The 18,720-nt window shown below is 35.6% G+C and overlaps 1 protein-coding gene across 1 annotated transcript in view; it reads right to left on the bottom strand.

The window, feature by feature from the left end:
• The window catches only part of SYK (spleen associated tyrosine kinase), a 131,967-nt gene that overhangs the window by 101,293 nt on the left and 11,954 nt on the right, over positions 1-18,720 (bottom strand). The window contains exon 2 of the mRNA XM_044680173.1: positions 991-1,151. Within this exon, the coding sequence (XP_044536108.1) occupies positions 991-1,151 (161 nt within the window). The remainder of the gene's footprint in view (positions 1-990; positions 1,152-18,720) is intronic.

Below are 18,720 nucleotides of genomic sequence, written 5' to 3'. Positions count from 1 at the left end.
GAAAATGGCAAACTGCTCCAGTACCTTTACCAAGAAAACCCCATAATGGGATCAGGAGTTGGACATGATTTAAAAAACTGAACAAGAACAAAAGAAATTTTAGATGAATTTTCGCAAACACAAACTTTCATGTGGCCAAATCAATCATCTCCCATGAATTAACTATTTTGAATAGTTTATTTTGAATAGAAATGCCACTGAAATAAAATAACCCTCTAGAGAAATGCAATTATAGTGAAAATAGCTTAGGCAATTGTCAAACACTGCCTTAAGCAAAAAAGCTGTTTTATTGTAGGGAAACTGGCTGTAGAGCACTTTTTCACAACAGAATTCAGCTACACAGATTTTATGGAGTCAAAAAACAAACCCTCACCTTAAGAAGAATTAGAGATTTTGGCCCACACACTCAGTTCTCATTTGAACTAATATGAAAAATGATAAAAGATCTGACTAATTCCACTATGTTTACTATGTATATTTTCTTCATTTTAGTTATGAGTCTTAAATCATGCACTATCTCTAATTAATCAGATATGAGTACTTTTTACAAAAGGTAAAAAAATAATTTAAGGGATTTTTTTTGTTCTTTACATCTGATTATTTCATGCCACCATGTGTTCAGAATGCTGAAATCATATAGGAAAAGAATAATGAAAATTTGCTATGTATATATAGATGTACATAAATTGTTAACCAGCCTATATTTGACATTGAAAACATGCGATAAGACCAAATAATACTTTTCGCCAAAGAAAGTTCAATATTGTATGCCATTGAGAAAAACATGGATGTGGGTTTTCCGCTGTCATACTGTCAATAAAATACTATAAAAATATTAAATTTCAACGGCCCTTTAAAAGGAATACTTAAGCTTAGAATTTATCATATAATGTTAACTAACTCATCTCCTTCTAGCTCAATATCCTAGTCATATAGTCATGAAAACTAAACTTCTACTTGTCAGCAATGTTGATGAAGAAAAATACTCACAAGAACTTTCCATTTGTTTTTGACCCAATTAGGACAATCTGTTCAGACTCAATCCGAGAGATGTTCCCATGGAACCATGGCATCTTCTCATGAGCAGTGGTAGCAATCAACTTTTCCAGTTGTGGTTTCTGACTAATAATAGCTTGTTCAAGGGCTTGACCCTGTAAGGAGAAAGGAATATGATAAGATGGGTTCCCTTATAATAATATAATAATTATATATAATAATAACTCCAATTCAAATTTTTTTCATTATCAGAAAAGATAGAGAAAACTATTATTATGTTTCAAAAATTCCTAATTTCAGCCAAATATACTCTTACTCCCTTTGTTTATTTGTATTTGTGTATTTTTTTACCAGGTTCAACTCAGGTACTATATTCTAAATTCAGCCATTCTCCACATCCTACTATCTCCCATTCCCTTCCATTTTTTTGTATTCTCTCTTTTCTCAATTTTCCTTGTACTATATTTGTTTGTATACATATTTATTCCTTCAACAAAATGTCAACTTTTTGATGACCAGAACTATTTCATTTTAGCTTTTGTATATTCAGCACCAAGAACATAGCAGGTGCTTAATAAAGGTTTGTTGATCTGAACTGAACAATATATAAGTTATTTTTTCTAGTTTTCTAAAATTAGTTTTAGTTAAGATCGAAACAAATCAATGATGCAAAAAATTAGGTCAGTTTAGCACAGTGGATATAAGCTTGGGCTCTTAATTCTAGTGCCTTTCGTTTGTGAGTTATTTCCTATTTATCCTGTCCATGTCTTGCTTCATATATATTGGATTGCATGTTGTCTCTCCCATTAGATTGTAAATCCCTTAAAACAAGGGATTATTTTTTCCCTCTTTTTTGTATGCCCAGTGCTTAGCATAGTATTTGGCAAAGAGTAGGACAAAAAGACACTAAAGTTGATTGGGTAGGGGAGTAAAATGGTCAGATCTGTGCTTAAGGGAAAGTAGTTTGGCAGTAGTGTGGAGAATACAGTGAGGAGACACTTGAATTAGCAAACAAAGTAGGAGGCTACAGTAATAGCCCATATTAAAGTGTCTGGCAGAGAGTTCCAGGAATCTGCCCTATTCCTTATGCTATTCAACATTTTAATTAATGATTTAGATATTGTACTTGTAAGGAAGTACATGGAAGCTAGGAAAAGTAGGGATGGGGAGGAACTGGCTCTTGTCACATGTAATAGAGGGCCTTTGCCCCAAACTTCCATGCCATTGCCTAGAATCTCGACCCAACATACCCTAAGAGTGGGGTTACTAATCTTACTAAAGATCTGATGGCATAAAGCCCAGTTATAACACACTGAAGGAAAGAGTCAGCATTCAAGAAGAATTTGATAGGCTAAAGTGATTAGCCAAAACAAACTAACTGAGGGGGAAAGGGAAAGAAGTGAAAAATATTTTTCCCTCCTTTGTGTCCCTACTAGCCAACTGTTCCCACATTGATTTTTCCTTCTATATTTGGTGTTTAGACATATCTTATCTACAATTCATTATATTCATCAATGTGTTACTCTGTTACTCATTTTTTCAAGCATTAGTACTAGTAGTGCAGTCTTTGGCTTCATGGACAGTTAAAAGACAAAGATTTCTTTATTTAAGTGTTTTGAGGACTTTAGAGTACACCCAAATTGCCTAACAGAGGCACTCTACTTCTTGAAGAAGACATTCTGTGCTATACTACCACACAGGTGGAAATAGGCTCTTTTAACTACATAGTGAGAACAGATTGAGTCTTAAAAAAAAATTGCCAGGGTGCAACTGGGTAGCTCAGTGGAGTGAGAGCCAGGCCTAGAGACAGGAGGTCCTAGGTTCAAACCCGGCCTCAGCCACTTCCCAGCTGTGTGACCCTGGGCAGGTCACTTGACCCCCATTGACCACCCTTACCAATCTTCCACCTATGAGACAATACACCAAAGTACAAGGGTTTAAAAAAAATTGCCAGCCTGGGTCATTCTCTCTCTTTTCTGTAGAGTTGGGAGAAGGTGAAGGTCAGAATTCATCAACAGCACATCGTGTGCTGATTGAATAGGGGTAAGTGATAATTATCTATTGAGAACTGGGTTAGAGAATGTGTGTTGGTTTGTTCCTTCTTGGTTCTAAGGGTAGGTGGTAGAATCCCCCTTACACTCAGAAGTTTGAGCCAGAATGACTTGGGAGGCAGGATTCCAGCTAGTCAAGCAAGGAAATCCTGAGAAAATAGGGTATCTGAGACTTGAGCCCAAGAGAAGCTTTATATGTGGGACCTAGAGCTGTCTATACAGAACCTGGATTAAACCCTTTCTCAGAATATGAGATAGTATAGGGGAGATTCCGCCTCTAGCTGGAGTACATATTCTTTTATAAAAGCTGATCTGACTTTTAAGTGGTGAAAGGAAACTAAGATGCAAGCTCCCCTAAAATGGGAGAAGACTATCAGTGGGGAGTTGGAGCCAATAGCAGAGAGCCTGGATACAACCAAACACTTAATGTACAGGAGAACTCTAGGTGAAGGATGAAATGTACATGTATAGTTTTCAAAAGTGAAGACTGCATATTATAGACATAAGAGAAGGCTTTGCACTAGTGACATGGCATCTGGCAGTCTTATAGATATATAAAAGTGTCTGGAACAGGACACTCAGGGCTTCTCAGAGCTACTGGTCCCTCTCTTCTACATGGATTATAAACCCGCCTGACCCTAGCATATGAGAAAAAAGGGAAGACATCAGGGTAGGCTGGCACTTTTCAGAACTATCTATCTATCATTTTGAATTATAGATAATCACTTACCTCATGTAATAGCACAAATTATAAAGTAAATGGTGTACTCCAAAGTCTCTTACTGCCTGAATTGCTAGATGGTATTGGAAAATAGAGAAATAAGAGGCAACACTTACATTGTTGCACATGATAAAATTTTCAATAGTTATCTGGCATTAATGTTGTGTATAAAGATTTTTATTTCCAGGTATTGCATCTCCATTCCAGATCATCAAGGACAAAGGACTGAAAATTTTAATGGTGTTAAAAAAAAAACCACATCCCTCTTCCTCTATTCAGACAGTCATTCAACTAGCATTTATTAAGCACTTACCAATTGCAAGATCTTTGCTAAGCATTGGGGAAGACAAAAAAGTAAGATAAAAAACTATCTCTACTCAAAAGGGAATTAGGTGATGCCATGGATAGAGTACAGGACCTGGATTCAGGAAAAATTGAATTCAAATTTGTTCTCAAGACACTGAATGAATGCAAGTCACTTAACCCTGTTTTCTTCAGTTTCCTCATCTATAAAATGAGCTGGAGAAGAACAATGATAAACCACGCCAATATCTTTAATAAGAAAACCTTAAAAGGGGTCATGAAGACTCAAACTCATGTCACGTCATGTCATGAAAAATAACTAAACAATAACATTCTGAAAGAGTTCATATTATAGTGCGTAGGCTCAGAGAAAACATACTAAGGTATGAATGAAGACTGGGAAAGGCTTCTTAAATAAGGTACAATTTTAAGAACTTTTTCGAGTCTTGCAGGAAACCAGGAAAGCCTGGAGGAGAAGATAAGGAATGATCACATACCAGGAATAGAAAACAGCCTGTGAAAATATTTAGCATTGGGAGATGGAATGTCTTGTGTAAGGAACACAAAGAATCACAAAGCATATGGAAAAGAATAAGGTATTACTAGAAGACTGGAAAACAAAGTGTCAGGTCTTTAAAAGCAAAACAGAGGATTTTATATTTGATCCTAGGGGTAATAGGGAACTACTGATTGAAGAGAGCAGTGACATGGTCAGACTTGTGAGTTAGGAAATTCACTTTGACAACTGAATTAGACTGATTAGACTGGAAATAGACATGAGGTAGGAAGACTTACAAATAATCTATGTGGGAGGTAATGAGGGCCTTCACCAGGTAGGTCTCAGCATCACAGAAAAGGAGGAGACATATATGAGAAATAATGCAAGAGTAGAATCCATAGGATTTGGCAATTTGTTGTACGTGGAAGGAGGTAAGAGAGTGAGGAGATGAGGATGACACTATGGTTACTGGAAAGATAGTGGTATATTTGACAGTAACAAGGAACTTAAAACAATAAGAGGGTATAAGAGAAAAAATAAGGAGCTTAATTATCATCTTATAGGGAAACACTTGTGGATAACAAATATTACTGGGTTCAGAGAAAGGGGAGAAGGAAAACTGTTTGGACAGGGATAATAGACTGGAACTAACAAACTGGAGAAACACAAACCCCACCAAAGTACAAGGAATGGAAATTATGGATTGGCAGTTGATACCAATTGCCACCACAGATCCACCTAGCCTGGGAGTCAGTGAAACTAACAAGTGAATAGACTGGGACCAAAGAATTATAAAAATACAGGTTTAATACAGACTATAAGATTAGGGATAATGGGAGAGGTATATCTATAACTAGGAACTGACAAGAAATGGAGTTCTAAGAGGGAGTTTCTCTGTCAACCTAACTTCAGTCAGGCTGACAGCCTTGACTGAAGACTAGAGGGAGAGATCTGGGTATTGGGATTCTCACAAATGGTGCAGGTTGCTTCTTTGATGACTTCTGGATAACAGGAACCAACTCCTTGCAAAGCCAATAATCCAAGAAATACCAGGTAGGGAAAAATGCCTGAAAACTGTCCACCAGAAACAGACACTATCTACTACCAAGGGTTGGCTTGAGAGATGTTGTTTTCAAGCTTCTCCAATCCCAAAGATCCCAAGCTTATGGAGTCACTGCTGGCTGGACTTCTGCTCCAAAACCCTCTCACACCAGCACTGACAGTTTCACTCCTCCCTCAGTTGCATTCCAATGCAGAATGTTCAAAGCTGACAGCCAAGCTCCTATACTTCTTACTCATCATTTCTATTCTATTCCCTAAATTACTTCATTACAATTGACATGGCGAATTTAAGATTTCTATGAGACATTCAATTTGAGATGTCTAATAGGTAGCTAGAGAAGCTGAAGACAGATTAGTAAAAAGGTTAAGACCAGATAAGCAGAACTGGGAATTATCTGCATGGAGATGATAACTGAAACTAGAAGAGTAAATGAGATCATCATGTGAAACAGTACAAAGGGAAAAGAAAATAGGGCTGAGCATAGGATCATAGGGAACATTCACAGTGAATGGGCATCACACAGAAAAAGATTCAGCGAAACCACATAAGAATAGTAGAATCAGGAGGAAGCAACATCACAAAAAAGCTAAAGGGGAGAGATTATCCAGAAGGTGGTAAGGTTGCAGAAAGGGTCAGAAGGATGGAAGTTGAGAAAAGGCTATTAGATATGGAAATTAAGAGATCATTAGCAAATTTGGAAAGAAAATACAGTGTGAGATGGGAAATAAGATAAAAAAGAAAATTATTTGAGAATGGCTTCAATTTTTTCAGTTTATATGAGGCACGTTTCTCAGCTGAAGGATGGAGGAGTTTTACATTGAATGAAAAGTTTTTGAAAAATTCCTGTGGTGAGTGGGATAGTGAATAGATTAGGGAAATGTAAACAGTGTGCCTTACTGAAATAAGAACCCAGCTCAGATTATGTAATAAAATTTATAGTGGACCCAGTCAGCACAGTTTCATGATTTGTCCAACTGTGTTCATCAACAGGTTAATAGGATAAATGCAACAGATGGTAGGAATAAGCCAAATTTTGGGTTTGAAAGAGCAAAATTTTTCTGACAGGAGAAAGATGCAAGGAATTAGAGAAAAAAGGACAGGGTAGGTGGTAGCACCAAGATGATGGAGTAATGAAGCAGGAAGCAATACAACCAATTCTCCACTCCACAAAAACTATCCTCAACAGATCTAAAAAAAAGTGTATTGGACTCAATCCTCAAGGAGAAATCTATGAAATTTTCTAGCTTATACAAACTAAGGGAGGCAGACAAAGAGCCCTACAGGCACCAGAGACAGGGTCTACACAAAAGTGTCTAGGTCACATGTGGAGCATTCCAAAGCAAGGAGAAGCTGTTCACCAAGGAAAGAGGAGGTCCCAGATTCATACTGGGGCACCTCCAGACATAAACCAGGGGACTACGATGTGAAGAGGTGCCAAATGTGGTTTTATCTCCTATTACTCAGTTCTGGACTTCAGATCCAGGACTGACTGAGGAGATAGCTATTACCAAAGACAGCTTTTGTTCAGATTAAGGAGCAAGCCACAAAGTGAGTCTCAATAGCAGAATGAAATCTCTGTTGCAGCTTCTAACCCAATATGAAGCCTGAAGAGGAATAACCAGGGCACAAAAATTAGACTAAATAGCTGCCTGAAATTCTGTCACTGAACTAACAGTTCAGTCTGATAGTAACTGATAGCTAGCAGAAGTTACACTTACACAGACCCAACCCAGGTCAAGTACTTGCTAAACTCAGATCCAGGGTGGAGAGAGAGTATGGAATAAGATGTTTCCTTAAATCAGATTACTTTGTAAGCACTAAATGCTCACAACTCCAGTATGAGGTATCTCTTGTTGAATGCCACATTCAGTATCCTAAAGAAAGCAGAAAAAGAATCAACCCAGACCTTACCTCTAGAAATACTCACAGCCTTAGCCCTAACATTAGGTCTTAAGTCTGGATTTGGCTATTAGAATAAGCAAATTTTTTTAAATTTCACCATGAAACACTCTAAAGGTGACAGGAAATATTCATGACAGAAACATAGATTAAGAGACTAATATCAAACATGTACATTTAAAGCCTTAAATTTTAAAAAAAACATCATAGTTTGGGCCCAAATTCAACTAGATTTCCTAGAAGAGATGAAAGCATAATTTTAAAAAGAACGAAAAATGGATTTTTATAAATGAAAAGAGAACTCTAATGGGGAGAGGAAATGGAAAAATTCATGAAAATTACGAAGAATTGGAAAAGGAATTAACAGCTTCATACAAAAAAGTACAAAAACTCATCCAAGCAAGAAACTCCCTTGAAAATTAGAATGGGAAAAGAAGCAAATAGGCCTTCCGGGGGCAGAGTGAGAATGGCAGAGAAGAAGCAAGGAAAGGTTGAACCACTATTAGACTCCTTGCCTACCATCCTTAATTTTAAAATTTCAAAACAAACACAGGGATGAAAGAAATAAAAAGGAGACCGAGTTAAGGATCTTTCATGGAGAGAACTTGAAAGGCAGACAGAGAGGGTCTAGTTCACTGGGGTAAGAGGGAAGCACAGCCTGCCGGAGACCACACAAGGAAAACTGCCTCAAGTCTTCCCACCCCACATCTACTATATCAGATTCTGAACCTGAGCTCAAGCCAATGTCCAAACCCTAGCTAAGCCAAGAGTAGTACACCCCATCCTACAGAAAATGCAAGTGCAAGGTAGTACCTGGCACACTTGATCTATATAAGCCAGTTATGGGCAAAATATGGCCTGCAGGCTAGATGTGGCCCCCTGAAATGTCCTATCCTGCTATGTGACATTATTCCTAATCTGACAAATACAATGAATAGGATACAATACAATGAAACTTCGAAAGAGTTGCCTTAGAAACAGACTGACAAATGAGCATTTCTTTTCCTTTGGCCCCCTCTTTAAAAAGTTTGCCCATCGCTGGTATAAGCCCAGAGCAAGGATGGAAGCCCCAGTCCAAATCTGTAATAAAGACTTGAACCCCAACACAAGGCAAAATCCTAGAGCAAGCCCTGAGCCACAGTGCAAGGTAGACTCAGTGCAAGGTAGTGCAATGCGACTGGCCTGTGTAAGCCCATGGCAAGGTCAGGACTCCTAGTCCAAGACTGCAGTAAGAACATGAACCCCAGTTCAAAGCAGCCCACTGAGGGCCTGGTCTGGGCAATCCAGACCGAAGGCTCAGAACTAGACACTACAGAAGCTCAAGAAAAAGTTACAAGCCCCAGGACAAGGCAGACCACAATTTGTGTGACTTGATCGAGTCCAAACTGAGCTGAAATGTATCTGACCAAACCTGAGGCTAGACTGCATGCCCAAGCACAGGGTAGCTCTTAGTATTCTGAGCTCCTCAAGTCATCATCATTCTCAGGGAGATGATTGAATCAATACCGGGAGATTGTTTTCAGAGCTCCCAGCCACCTTGGAAGAGCTGAAACTTGCTGAAATCCAGAAATAGAGCTAAAGATAGTATTGATGAAGAACTAAAATTTAAGAGAGTGCCCTCTCTACCCTAAGAATAGAGCCCACCTTTAAAATTTGTGAAAGTCAAGAAAAAAGGCTGGGAAAATGAGCAAACAAAAAAAATCTGACCACAGAAAATTATATGGAGTCAAAGCAAAGCAAGGCACAGACACAGAAGGGGATAGTAGCAAAGCAAAAATAAACACATACAAAACTTCAAAGAAAAATATGAATTGGTATCAGGTTCTGGAAGAGCTCAAAAATGAATTAAAAATCAATTAAGGGGGGCAGCTGGGTAGCTCAGTGGAGTGAGAGTCAGGCCTAGAGACAGGAGGCCCTAGGTTCAAACCCGGCCTCAGCCACTTCCCAGCTGTGTGACCCTGGGCAAGTCACTTAACCCCCATTGCCCACCCTTACCAATCTTCCACCTATGAGACAATACACCGAAGTACAAGGGTTTAAAAAAAATCAATTAAGGGAGGCACAAGAAAATAGAGAAGAGAAACGAAAGCAATGCAAGAAGAAAAAAAAAACACAGCAGAATTGGCCAAATGAAAAAAGACATTCAAAATCTCATGGAAGAAAATCATTCTTTAGAAACTAGAATAAGGCAACTAGAACATAATGACTTCATGAAACATCAAGAAATAATCAATCAAAAGAATTTTAAAAAAGAAAGCATGAAATATTTCATTAAAAAAGTAACTGATCTGGAAAATAGATCTAGGAGAGACAATTTAAGAAATATTAAAAACCTGGGGGGGGGGGTGAGGGAAGCGTGTACATCATAATATAAGAAATTATCAAAGAAAACTACTCTGATATTCTTGAACAAGAGAGTAAAATAGAAATTGAAAGAATCCATAGATCACCTCCAGAAATAAATTCCCAAATGACAACTCCAGGGATATTACAACTAAATTCAAGAGCCCCCCACAAGCCAAGGAGAAAATACTACTAGAAGCCAGAAAGAAACAAATCAAATCTCATAGAGCAGCAGTTAGGATTACAAAGGATTTAGCAGCCTCCACATTAAAGGATTGAAAGACTTGGAATATGATATTCTGGAAGGCAAAAGATCTAGGTTTAAAACCCAGAATCACCTACCCAGCAAAACTGAATATATTCAGTTGAGGGAGGAATGGTCATTTAACTAAAAAAATATGATTTCCATGCATTCCTAATGAAAATATTGGATATAAACAGAAAATTTGATGTCCAAAAACGCAAGATCCTAAAAAAGCCTGAAAAGGTAAATAAGAAAGAAAATTTAAAGGATACAATAAGATCAAACTATGTCTATTCCTACATGGAAAGGTGATATTAGTAATTTTTAATTCTTTTTATCAGTATTAGAGTAACTATAAGAAGTATACAAAGACAGAGGTGTAGGATGATATGATATGCGAAAAAGAAAAAAATTAAGGGGTGAAACAAAGGATTGGAGTGGAGTAAATTATCTCAGCTAAAGAGACATGAAAAATTATCACAGTGGAGGAGAGGAGGGTGGTAACTGGCAATGCTTAAAATTTACATTTATTGTAATTTACTCAGAGAGGGAATAACAACCATACTCATTTAGGTATAGAATCCTATCTTACCCTATAGAGAAGTAAAAGAGGAATAAGACAAGGGAGGGGATAAATAGAAGGGAGGAGGAAGTAGGAGTTGGGGATTAAAAGCAAAACACTTGTGAGGAGGGACAGAGTGAAAAGAAAAAGACCAAAATCAAAACAAGGAAATAAGATGGAGGGGAATACACAGATGGTAATCATAACTGTGAATAAGATGAACTCACCCATAAAATGGAAGCAGATAACAGAGTGGATTAAACACTAGAATCCTACAATGTCATTTATGAGAAAAACATTTGAGGCATGGAGACACACAGAGAGTAAAGGTATAGGGCTGGAGTAAAATTTGTTGAGCATCATCTAAAATTAAAAAAAAAGTGGGAGTAGCAATTGTGATCCTAAAAAAGCTAAAGCAAAAAGGGATCTGATTAAAAGATATAAGAAAGGAAATTACTTCTTGCTAAAAAATACTATAGACAATGAAGTAATATCAACACTAAAAATATAGCATGAAATGGTATAGCCACCAAATTTTTAAAGAAGAAATTAAATGAGCTTCAGGGGGAAATAGACAGTAAAAATGTCCCTTTCAGATCTAGATAAATCAAACCAAATAGAAGCATTTTCTAGAGAAAATTAAATGGGAATAAAATGGCTCCTACACAAAATTTGACCATGTATTACAGCATAAAAACTTCACAACCAAATGCAAAAAAGCAGAAATAACAAATGTATCCTTTTTGGATGATAGCACATTTAAAATTATGATCAATACAAGCCCACAGAAATACAAACAAAAAAGTAATTGCAAACTAAATAATCTAATACTAAAAAGGGTTGGGTCAAAGAAACAATTAATAATACCTTATAATAAATAAGTAATATATTTCTTATATTCCTTGTAGTAAATAAATAAAAATAAATCTAATCCCAATAATGAGGAGACAAAATATCAAAATTTATGGGATATAGCCAAAGCAGTACTTAGGGAAAAATTTATATCTAAATGCTTACATTAATAAAATAGGGGAAATGCAGATCAACAAATTGGGCATACAACTAAAAAAACCAGATAAAGGACAAATTTTAAAACCCCAATTAAATTATAAATTGGAAATCCTAAACATTAAAGAAGCTAATAAAAGTTAAAGTAAAAGAATATACTAATAAATAAGACTAAAAATCATTTCATTAAAAAACAAATAAAAAAGACATAGCATTGGTTAATTTGATTAAAAAAGAAAAGAAGAAAATCAAATTGCCAATATCAAAAATGAAAAGGGTGAACTAACACCAATAAAGAAGAAATTGAAGCAATCATTCCAAGTTATTTTGCCCAATTATATGCCAATAAATCTGATGATTTAAGTGAAATGGATAAATATTTACAAAAATATAAATTACTCAGGTTAACAAAAGAGGAAATATAATACTTAATACAAATCATCAATGAATTCCCTAAGAAAAAAATCCCTGGGGCCATGTGGATTCACAAGCAAATTATAGAAAACATTTAAAGAATAATTAAGCTCAATACTACATAAATTATTTGGGAAAACAGGCAGAGAAGGAATCCTAACAAATTATTTTTATGGCACAAATATGGTATTGTCCCCTAAGCCAGAAAGAGCAAATTCAGCAAAAGAAAATTACAGGCCAATTTCATTAATGAATATAAATGCAAAATTTTTAAATAAAATTTTAGCAAGAGGGCAACATATCACAAGGATCATTCATTCACTATAACAAGGTAGGATTTAATACCAGGAATGCAGGGCTGGTTTAATATTCAACATAACTGATGATATCAATAATCAAACAAACAGAAATCACATGATTATTTCAACAGATGCAGAAAAAGCCTTTGACAAAATACAATATTCATTCCTATTCAAAACACTAGAAAGCACAGGAATAAAAGGGCCTTTCCTTAAAAAAATAATTAGTGTCTAAAACATCATCAAGTATCATCTGCAATGGGGATATGCTAGAATATTTCCCAATAAGATCAGCAGTGAAGCAAGGATGCCCATTATCACCACTATTATTTAATATTGTATTAGAAATGCTAGCTGTAGCAATTAGAGAAGAAAAAAATTGAAGGAATTAAAGGAGGTAATGAGGAAACTAAACTATTACTCTGCAGATGATATGATGGTAAACTTTGAGAATCCTAGAGAATCAACTTTAAAACTAATTTAACTAATTAATACATTTAGCAAAGTTCTAGGATACAAAATAAACCACATAAAATATCAGCATTTCTATATATTTTCAACAAAGTCCAGTAGCAAGAGTTAGAAAGAGAAATTCCAGTTAAAATCACTCTTGACCATATAAAATACCTGGGAATCTGTTTGCCAAGACAAACATAGGAATCATATGAACACAATTACAAAACACTTTTCACATAAATAAAGTTAGATCTAAACAATTGGAAAAACATTAATTGTTGATGGGTAGGCTAAGCTAATATAATAAAAATGGCAATCCTACCTAAACTAACTTACTTATTCAGTGCCATATCAATCAAACTACCAAAAAACTATTTATAGAACTAGAAAAAATACTAACAAAATCATTAAGGAAGAAAAAAATCAAGAATATCAAGGAAAGTGATAAAAAAAATGTGTACCAGTATCTTAAACTGTACTATAAAGCAGTAATCATCAAAACAATCTGGAACAATCTGGCTAAGAAATATAATAGTGGATCAATGGAATAGATTAAGGATAAATGACTCAGCAATCTAGTGTTTGATAAACCCAAAGATCCAAGTTTTGGAGATAAGAATACACTATTTGACAAAAACTGCTGTGAAAATTGGAAAACAGTATGGCAAAAATTATGTGTAGATCAATGTCTCACAAAAGGTCAAAATGGGTATATAATTTAGATATAAAGGGTGATATTATAAGTATATATAATATATATTGCATATATATGTATATATACGTATGTAAATAATAATATAAGGGAATAGTTTACCTGGCAAATCTATGGGGAAAGAAAAAACATATGACCAAACAAAAGATCAAGAACATTACAAGATATAAAATGAATAATTTTGATTATATTAAATTAAAAAGGTTTTGTACAAGCGAAATCAATACAACCAAGATTAGAAGGAAAACAACAAACTGCAGGGGAGAGGTGGTCATAACAAATAATAACAAATTTCTTTTATAAAGATCTCATTTCTCAGATATACAAAAAAGTATATCAAATTTATAAGCATGCAAGTCATTCCCCAATTGACAAATGATCAAAGGATATGAATAGGCAGTTTCCAGATGAAATCAATACTATTAATAATCACATGAAAAGATGTTCTAAATCCCTACTGATTAGAGAAATGCAAATTAAAACAACTCTGAGGTATCACATCTCACCTATCTGATTGGCCAATATGACAATAAAGGAAAATGATAAATGTTGGAAAAGATGTGGCAAAATTGGGACACTAATGCATTGTAGGTGGAGTTGTGAACTGATCCAACCATTCTGGAGGGCAATTTGATATTATGCCCAAAGAGTTATTAAACAATGATGCAGTAATACCAATACCAAAGAGATCAAGAAAAGAGGAAAAGGACCTACTTGTACAAAAATATTTATTGCTGCTCTTTTTTGTGGTGTCAAAGAATTGGAAATTAAAGGAATGTTCATCAATTAGGGAATGGCTGAACAAATTGAGGTATATAATGGTGATGGAATACCATTGTGCTATAAGAAATTATAAAAAGGATGTTTTCAGAAAGATCTGGGAAAATTTCATGAACTAATGCAGAGTGAAACAAGCAAAGCCAGGAAAACATTATACACATTAAGAGCAATATTGTGGAATGATCAACTGTGGTACACTTAGCTACTATCGACAGTACAAGGATCTAATTCTAAAAGACTTATGACAAAGAACGCTATCCCCTTCCAAAGAAAGAATTTTTTGAGCTGGAATGCATGAGCATATGATTTTTTATGTGTTTATTTGGGTTTATGTTTGGGGGTTTGGTTTTATAAATTTACTAACAAAAATGAACAAAATGGAAAAGTGTTTTGCATGATTATACATGTATAACGCTGACTGAATTGCCTTCCAGCACCATGAGGGGGATTGGGAAGCAGGGAGGGAGATAAATTCAATCATATAACTTGGGAAAGCTTATGTGGAAACTTATTACATGTAAGTGGTCAAAAATAAAATTTAATTTTAAATAAAATTTTAAAAATCCTACAAGATGATACTGTAAAAATGATACTGTAAAAACATTCAGGGGGCAGCTGGATTGAGAGCCCAGGCCAAGGGATATCCCAAGTTCAAATCTGGCCTCAGACACTTCCTAGCTAGATGACCCTGGACAAGTCATTTACCTCCGCTGCCTAATCCTTACTACTTTTCTGACTTGTAACCAATGCACAGTGTTGATTCTAAGATAGAAGGTAAAGGTTTCAAAGAAAAAGTGCTACATTCAACCTGCCAGCAATGAAAAAAAAAAAATCAACAGTGGTCAATGGATTAAACAAGATCAGTTCATTTCCTAATCCTAAAGAAGAGCAATTCCAAAGAATGTTCAAATTATGGAGCAATTATGCTCATTTCCTGCAAGTTGGGCTTCAGTTATATGTGAAGCAAGAATTAACAGAATTGCATGAGAGGCAGAGGAAGTAAAGACCAAATTATTAATTTTTTCTGGATTTTGGCAAAAAGTGTTAACTGATTAGATCTCTTTGAACGCCAAATGTCTTCTACAAAAGTCTTCTACAGCACTGCAATTCAAAAGCATCAATTCTGCAGCATTCAGCTTTCCTTATAGTCCAAATCTCACAGCCATTGCTACTAGAAAAACCACAGCTTTGACTATATGGATATTTGTCAGCAAGGTGATGTCTCTGATTTTTAGTATACTGTCCAGATTTGCCATAGCTTTCCTTCCAAGAAACAAGCATCTTTTAATTTTATGAATACAGTTACCATCTGCAAAGATTTTTGAGCCTCAAAATGTGAAATCTGAGACTGCTTCCATTTCTTCTCCCTCATTTGTCATGGAACCAGTTGCCATGGTCTTAGTTTGTTGTTGTTGTTGTTGCTGGGTTTGTTTGTTTGTTTTTTGGTGAATTTACTATCTCTGATTTGTATAGATCAAACAAAATAATTGGAATAATATGGAACGCAGTTGTATTTCCTTACCACTTTTCTGAAAGCCAATTTTGAATACTGAACCATAAAGGAATATATATTTTTATCACGTGCCCAGAAAGACATATTTCTAATAGATCTTTTATTCTTTCTTGACATTGTGTAGTTTTTGTATAATCCCAACTGAAAAATAACACCTCTTTTTTTAAATTCCTCATGTTGCCAGATTTTGCATGATTTCTTGGCAGTGTTATAAAATAAAACTAGATGTTGTATAGATGGAGAGGGAGAGGATGATATGACACCTCCCTCCTTTATAACAGTGCCCAGGCAGGATCCTTTAGGTCAATGGATATTATCCCTTTGGGTCCCACCTGGAGTTGATTGATATTCTATAATGGACTCTTTAGCTTGGTAACGGTTTGTCTCTGACTGCGTATCCCCTTCCCAGAGAAGTTAGGAAATAACCTCTCCAGGAAGGTACTTTAAAAAGGCTTTGACTGTATTTAACAAAGATGGGGTATTGGGATTGTATAGAGGTATTTGTGAAACCCTAATTAAATTTGGTAATGATAAACCCTTAAACTGTAGGCAAGTAATGAATCAGGATGGTTAGTTCCTCTCTGGTCCAGCCTGGCCACAGCCACACCAGAGTAGGCAAATTGCTGCTTGATGATTCAGCTTCTTCTCCTTTGCTAGATGATATGCCTAACCAGTCCTTGGGATATCCACCCCTTTCCAACCTCTTCATCTTCTCCTGCCCACTTTCTGGATCCCTCCTGGGCCCTGGGAAACCTAGATAACTAAGATGATTGATTTCCTAATATCTAGGGGCAGTAGAATCAGAGATGATGGTCTGGGTACAGGTTGATGATGTTAACAGGAACAAACAGGAAGATCTTGCAAGGTTGAGCCCAGCAAGTCTTAATCCCACAAAAGACCAGGATCCACAGATCTCAGGTCTCAGGGAAGGGAAAGGAACCCTCAGCCAGGGCTGCCAGGGTGTTTTATACCCTCCTGGGCCAACTGCTCTCCCCTGTCCTCATGGCCCTCTGGGAACATTCCGATATCCAATGGATCCAGCTGTCAATCAACAGTATGGACTCCTGGCTCCCAGAGATTTAATATAACAGCAGTCATGGAAGACATGCTGAACCTGAGTATGAGCTAGAACCTAAGCCCCTCAAAGGACTCACATTAACCCTCCCCAGATAAAGAAATAATGAACTCTGAATGAGTTTACGCATATTTTCTTTTTCCTTCTTCCTTTTAAAAAAGTAATGATGAAATTTGTTTTGCATGACTATAAGTTTTGTTATTCTTGCCTTCTCACTGAGTAGAAGAGGGGGTTGAGGGAGGAAAAGAATTTGGATTTGAAAAAAAGGATAAAAAAGTCTCTGTACTTTAAAAAAATTATTGGATTACCTAAATTCCACAATCAAAAAAGAGATTCAATATCATATTTCTGGAAATCATAAAAATAAAATTTCTCAGGCTTCTTAGAACCAGAGTAAAATAGAAATAAAAAGAATTCATCAGTCATGTATCATAAGAAACCCCAAAACAAAAACTTTCAGAAACATTACAGTGAAATTCTAGAGTTCCCAGATCAAAGAAAAAATACTGCAATAAATAAAAAAGAAAGAATTAAAGTGCTTAAGGAACTTTGATTGGGATTACATATGATATAGCAGACACCATTATGAGGAACATAGAACTTGTCCAAAAGGCAAAAAATATAGGCTTATGATGAAGAATAATTTATCTAGCAAAAATGAATTAAATTTTATAGAGTAAGAAATGGATATTTAATGAAATAAGTATACTTCCAAGCATTTCTGATGAAAGATTGGAATTGTGTATAAAATCTGGAGTTCAAACACAAAAGTCAAGAGGATATATAAAGTAAATAATAGGAGCACTTAGGTAGCACAGTGGATAGAGTGCCAGGCCTGGAATCAGAACATCTGGGGTTCAAATCTGCCTTCAAATACTGATTAGATATGTGATCCTAGTCAAGTTAGTTAATCCCATTTATCTAGTTTTTGCTCTTCAGTTATAGAGCTGTTACTAGGTCAGGAAGTGTTTCAAAAAAAAAGTAAATATAAATAGTAATAAAAGACTAAACAAAGATTAATTTCTTTCAGTCTAACATGAGGAGATGATATGTGTGTCAATCAGCAAATTTTTTAAGTGTCTACTATATGCCAGGCATTGTGCTAAACAATTGGATCCTCTGAACCCTCTCATCATGAAGTCATAGAGGAAACCTAATTAAAGACATCCTGGGAGTTCTGTTACATAATGATGATTTTAAGAGAATGTAAAAATATGGGAAGAAAAATGTGCTGAATGGTAGAGGAATGGAAAGGAAGATTAGAGAAAATTATCTCATATAATCAGGATATGCAAATAGACAGCTATGTAATGAGAAACAGGTACAGGAGCTACTCATTCTCTTCTGAACTGGTAAAAAGAGGGAAGAATACTTACATATACTTAACTGAAGCAAAGGAAGGGCAGGATCATAAGGAAAAGGGAACATTGGATAGAAGGTTGAATATGGGATGAATTAGTGCTCAGTAAAACAAATTCTAATTAAAGATTTAAAAAAATTTATAGTTATTTTTCAGGTAGCAAAAAAGGGGAATCTGAAGGAGTGCCTATTAATAGAAGAATGGCTAAATTAAGTTATATGAATGTGATGAAATGCTACAAGAAATGATGAAGAAGAAATTTCGAAGAAGCCAAGACAACAATTATACAATGACAATAATATGGTAAAGACTTTGAAATACAGTTGCTATATCATGGTTCATTTATTGTGGCTTAACTGTATTGCTGGTTTTTAAAAACTATATATCTAATTCTGTATCCTGGAGTTTTTCCTATATCTCAG

This window comes from Gracilinanus agilis, chromosome 1 (genome assembly GCF_016433145.1).
Source record: "Gracilinanus agilis isolate LMUSP501 chromosome 1, AgileGrace, whole genome shotgun sequence".
Lineage (NCBI taxonomy): Eukaryota > Metazoa > Chordata > Mammalia > Didelphimorphia > Didelphidae > Gracilinanus > Gracilinanus agilis.
The sequence above is the reverse complement of the archived record's forward strand: the minus strand, read 5'-3'. Positions and strand labels throughout refer to the sequence as shown.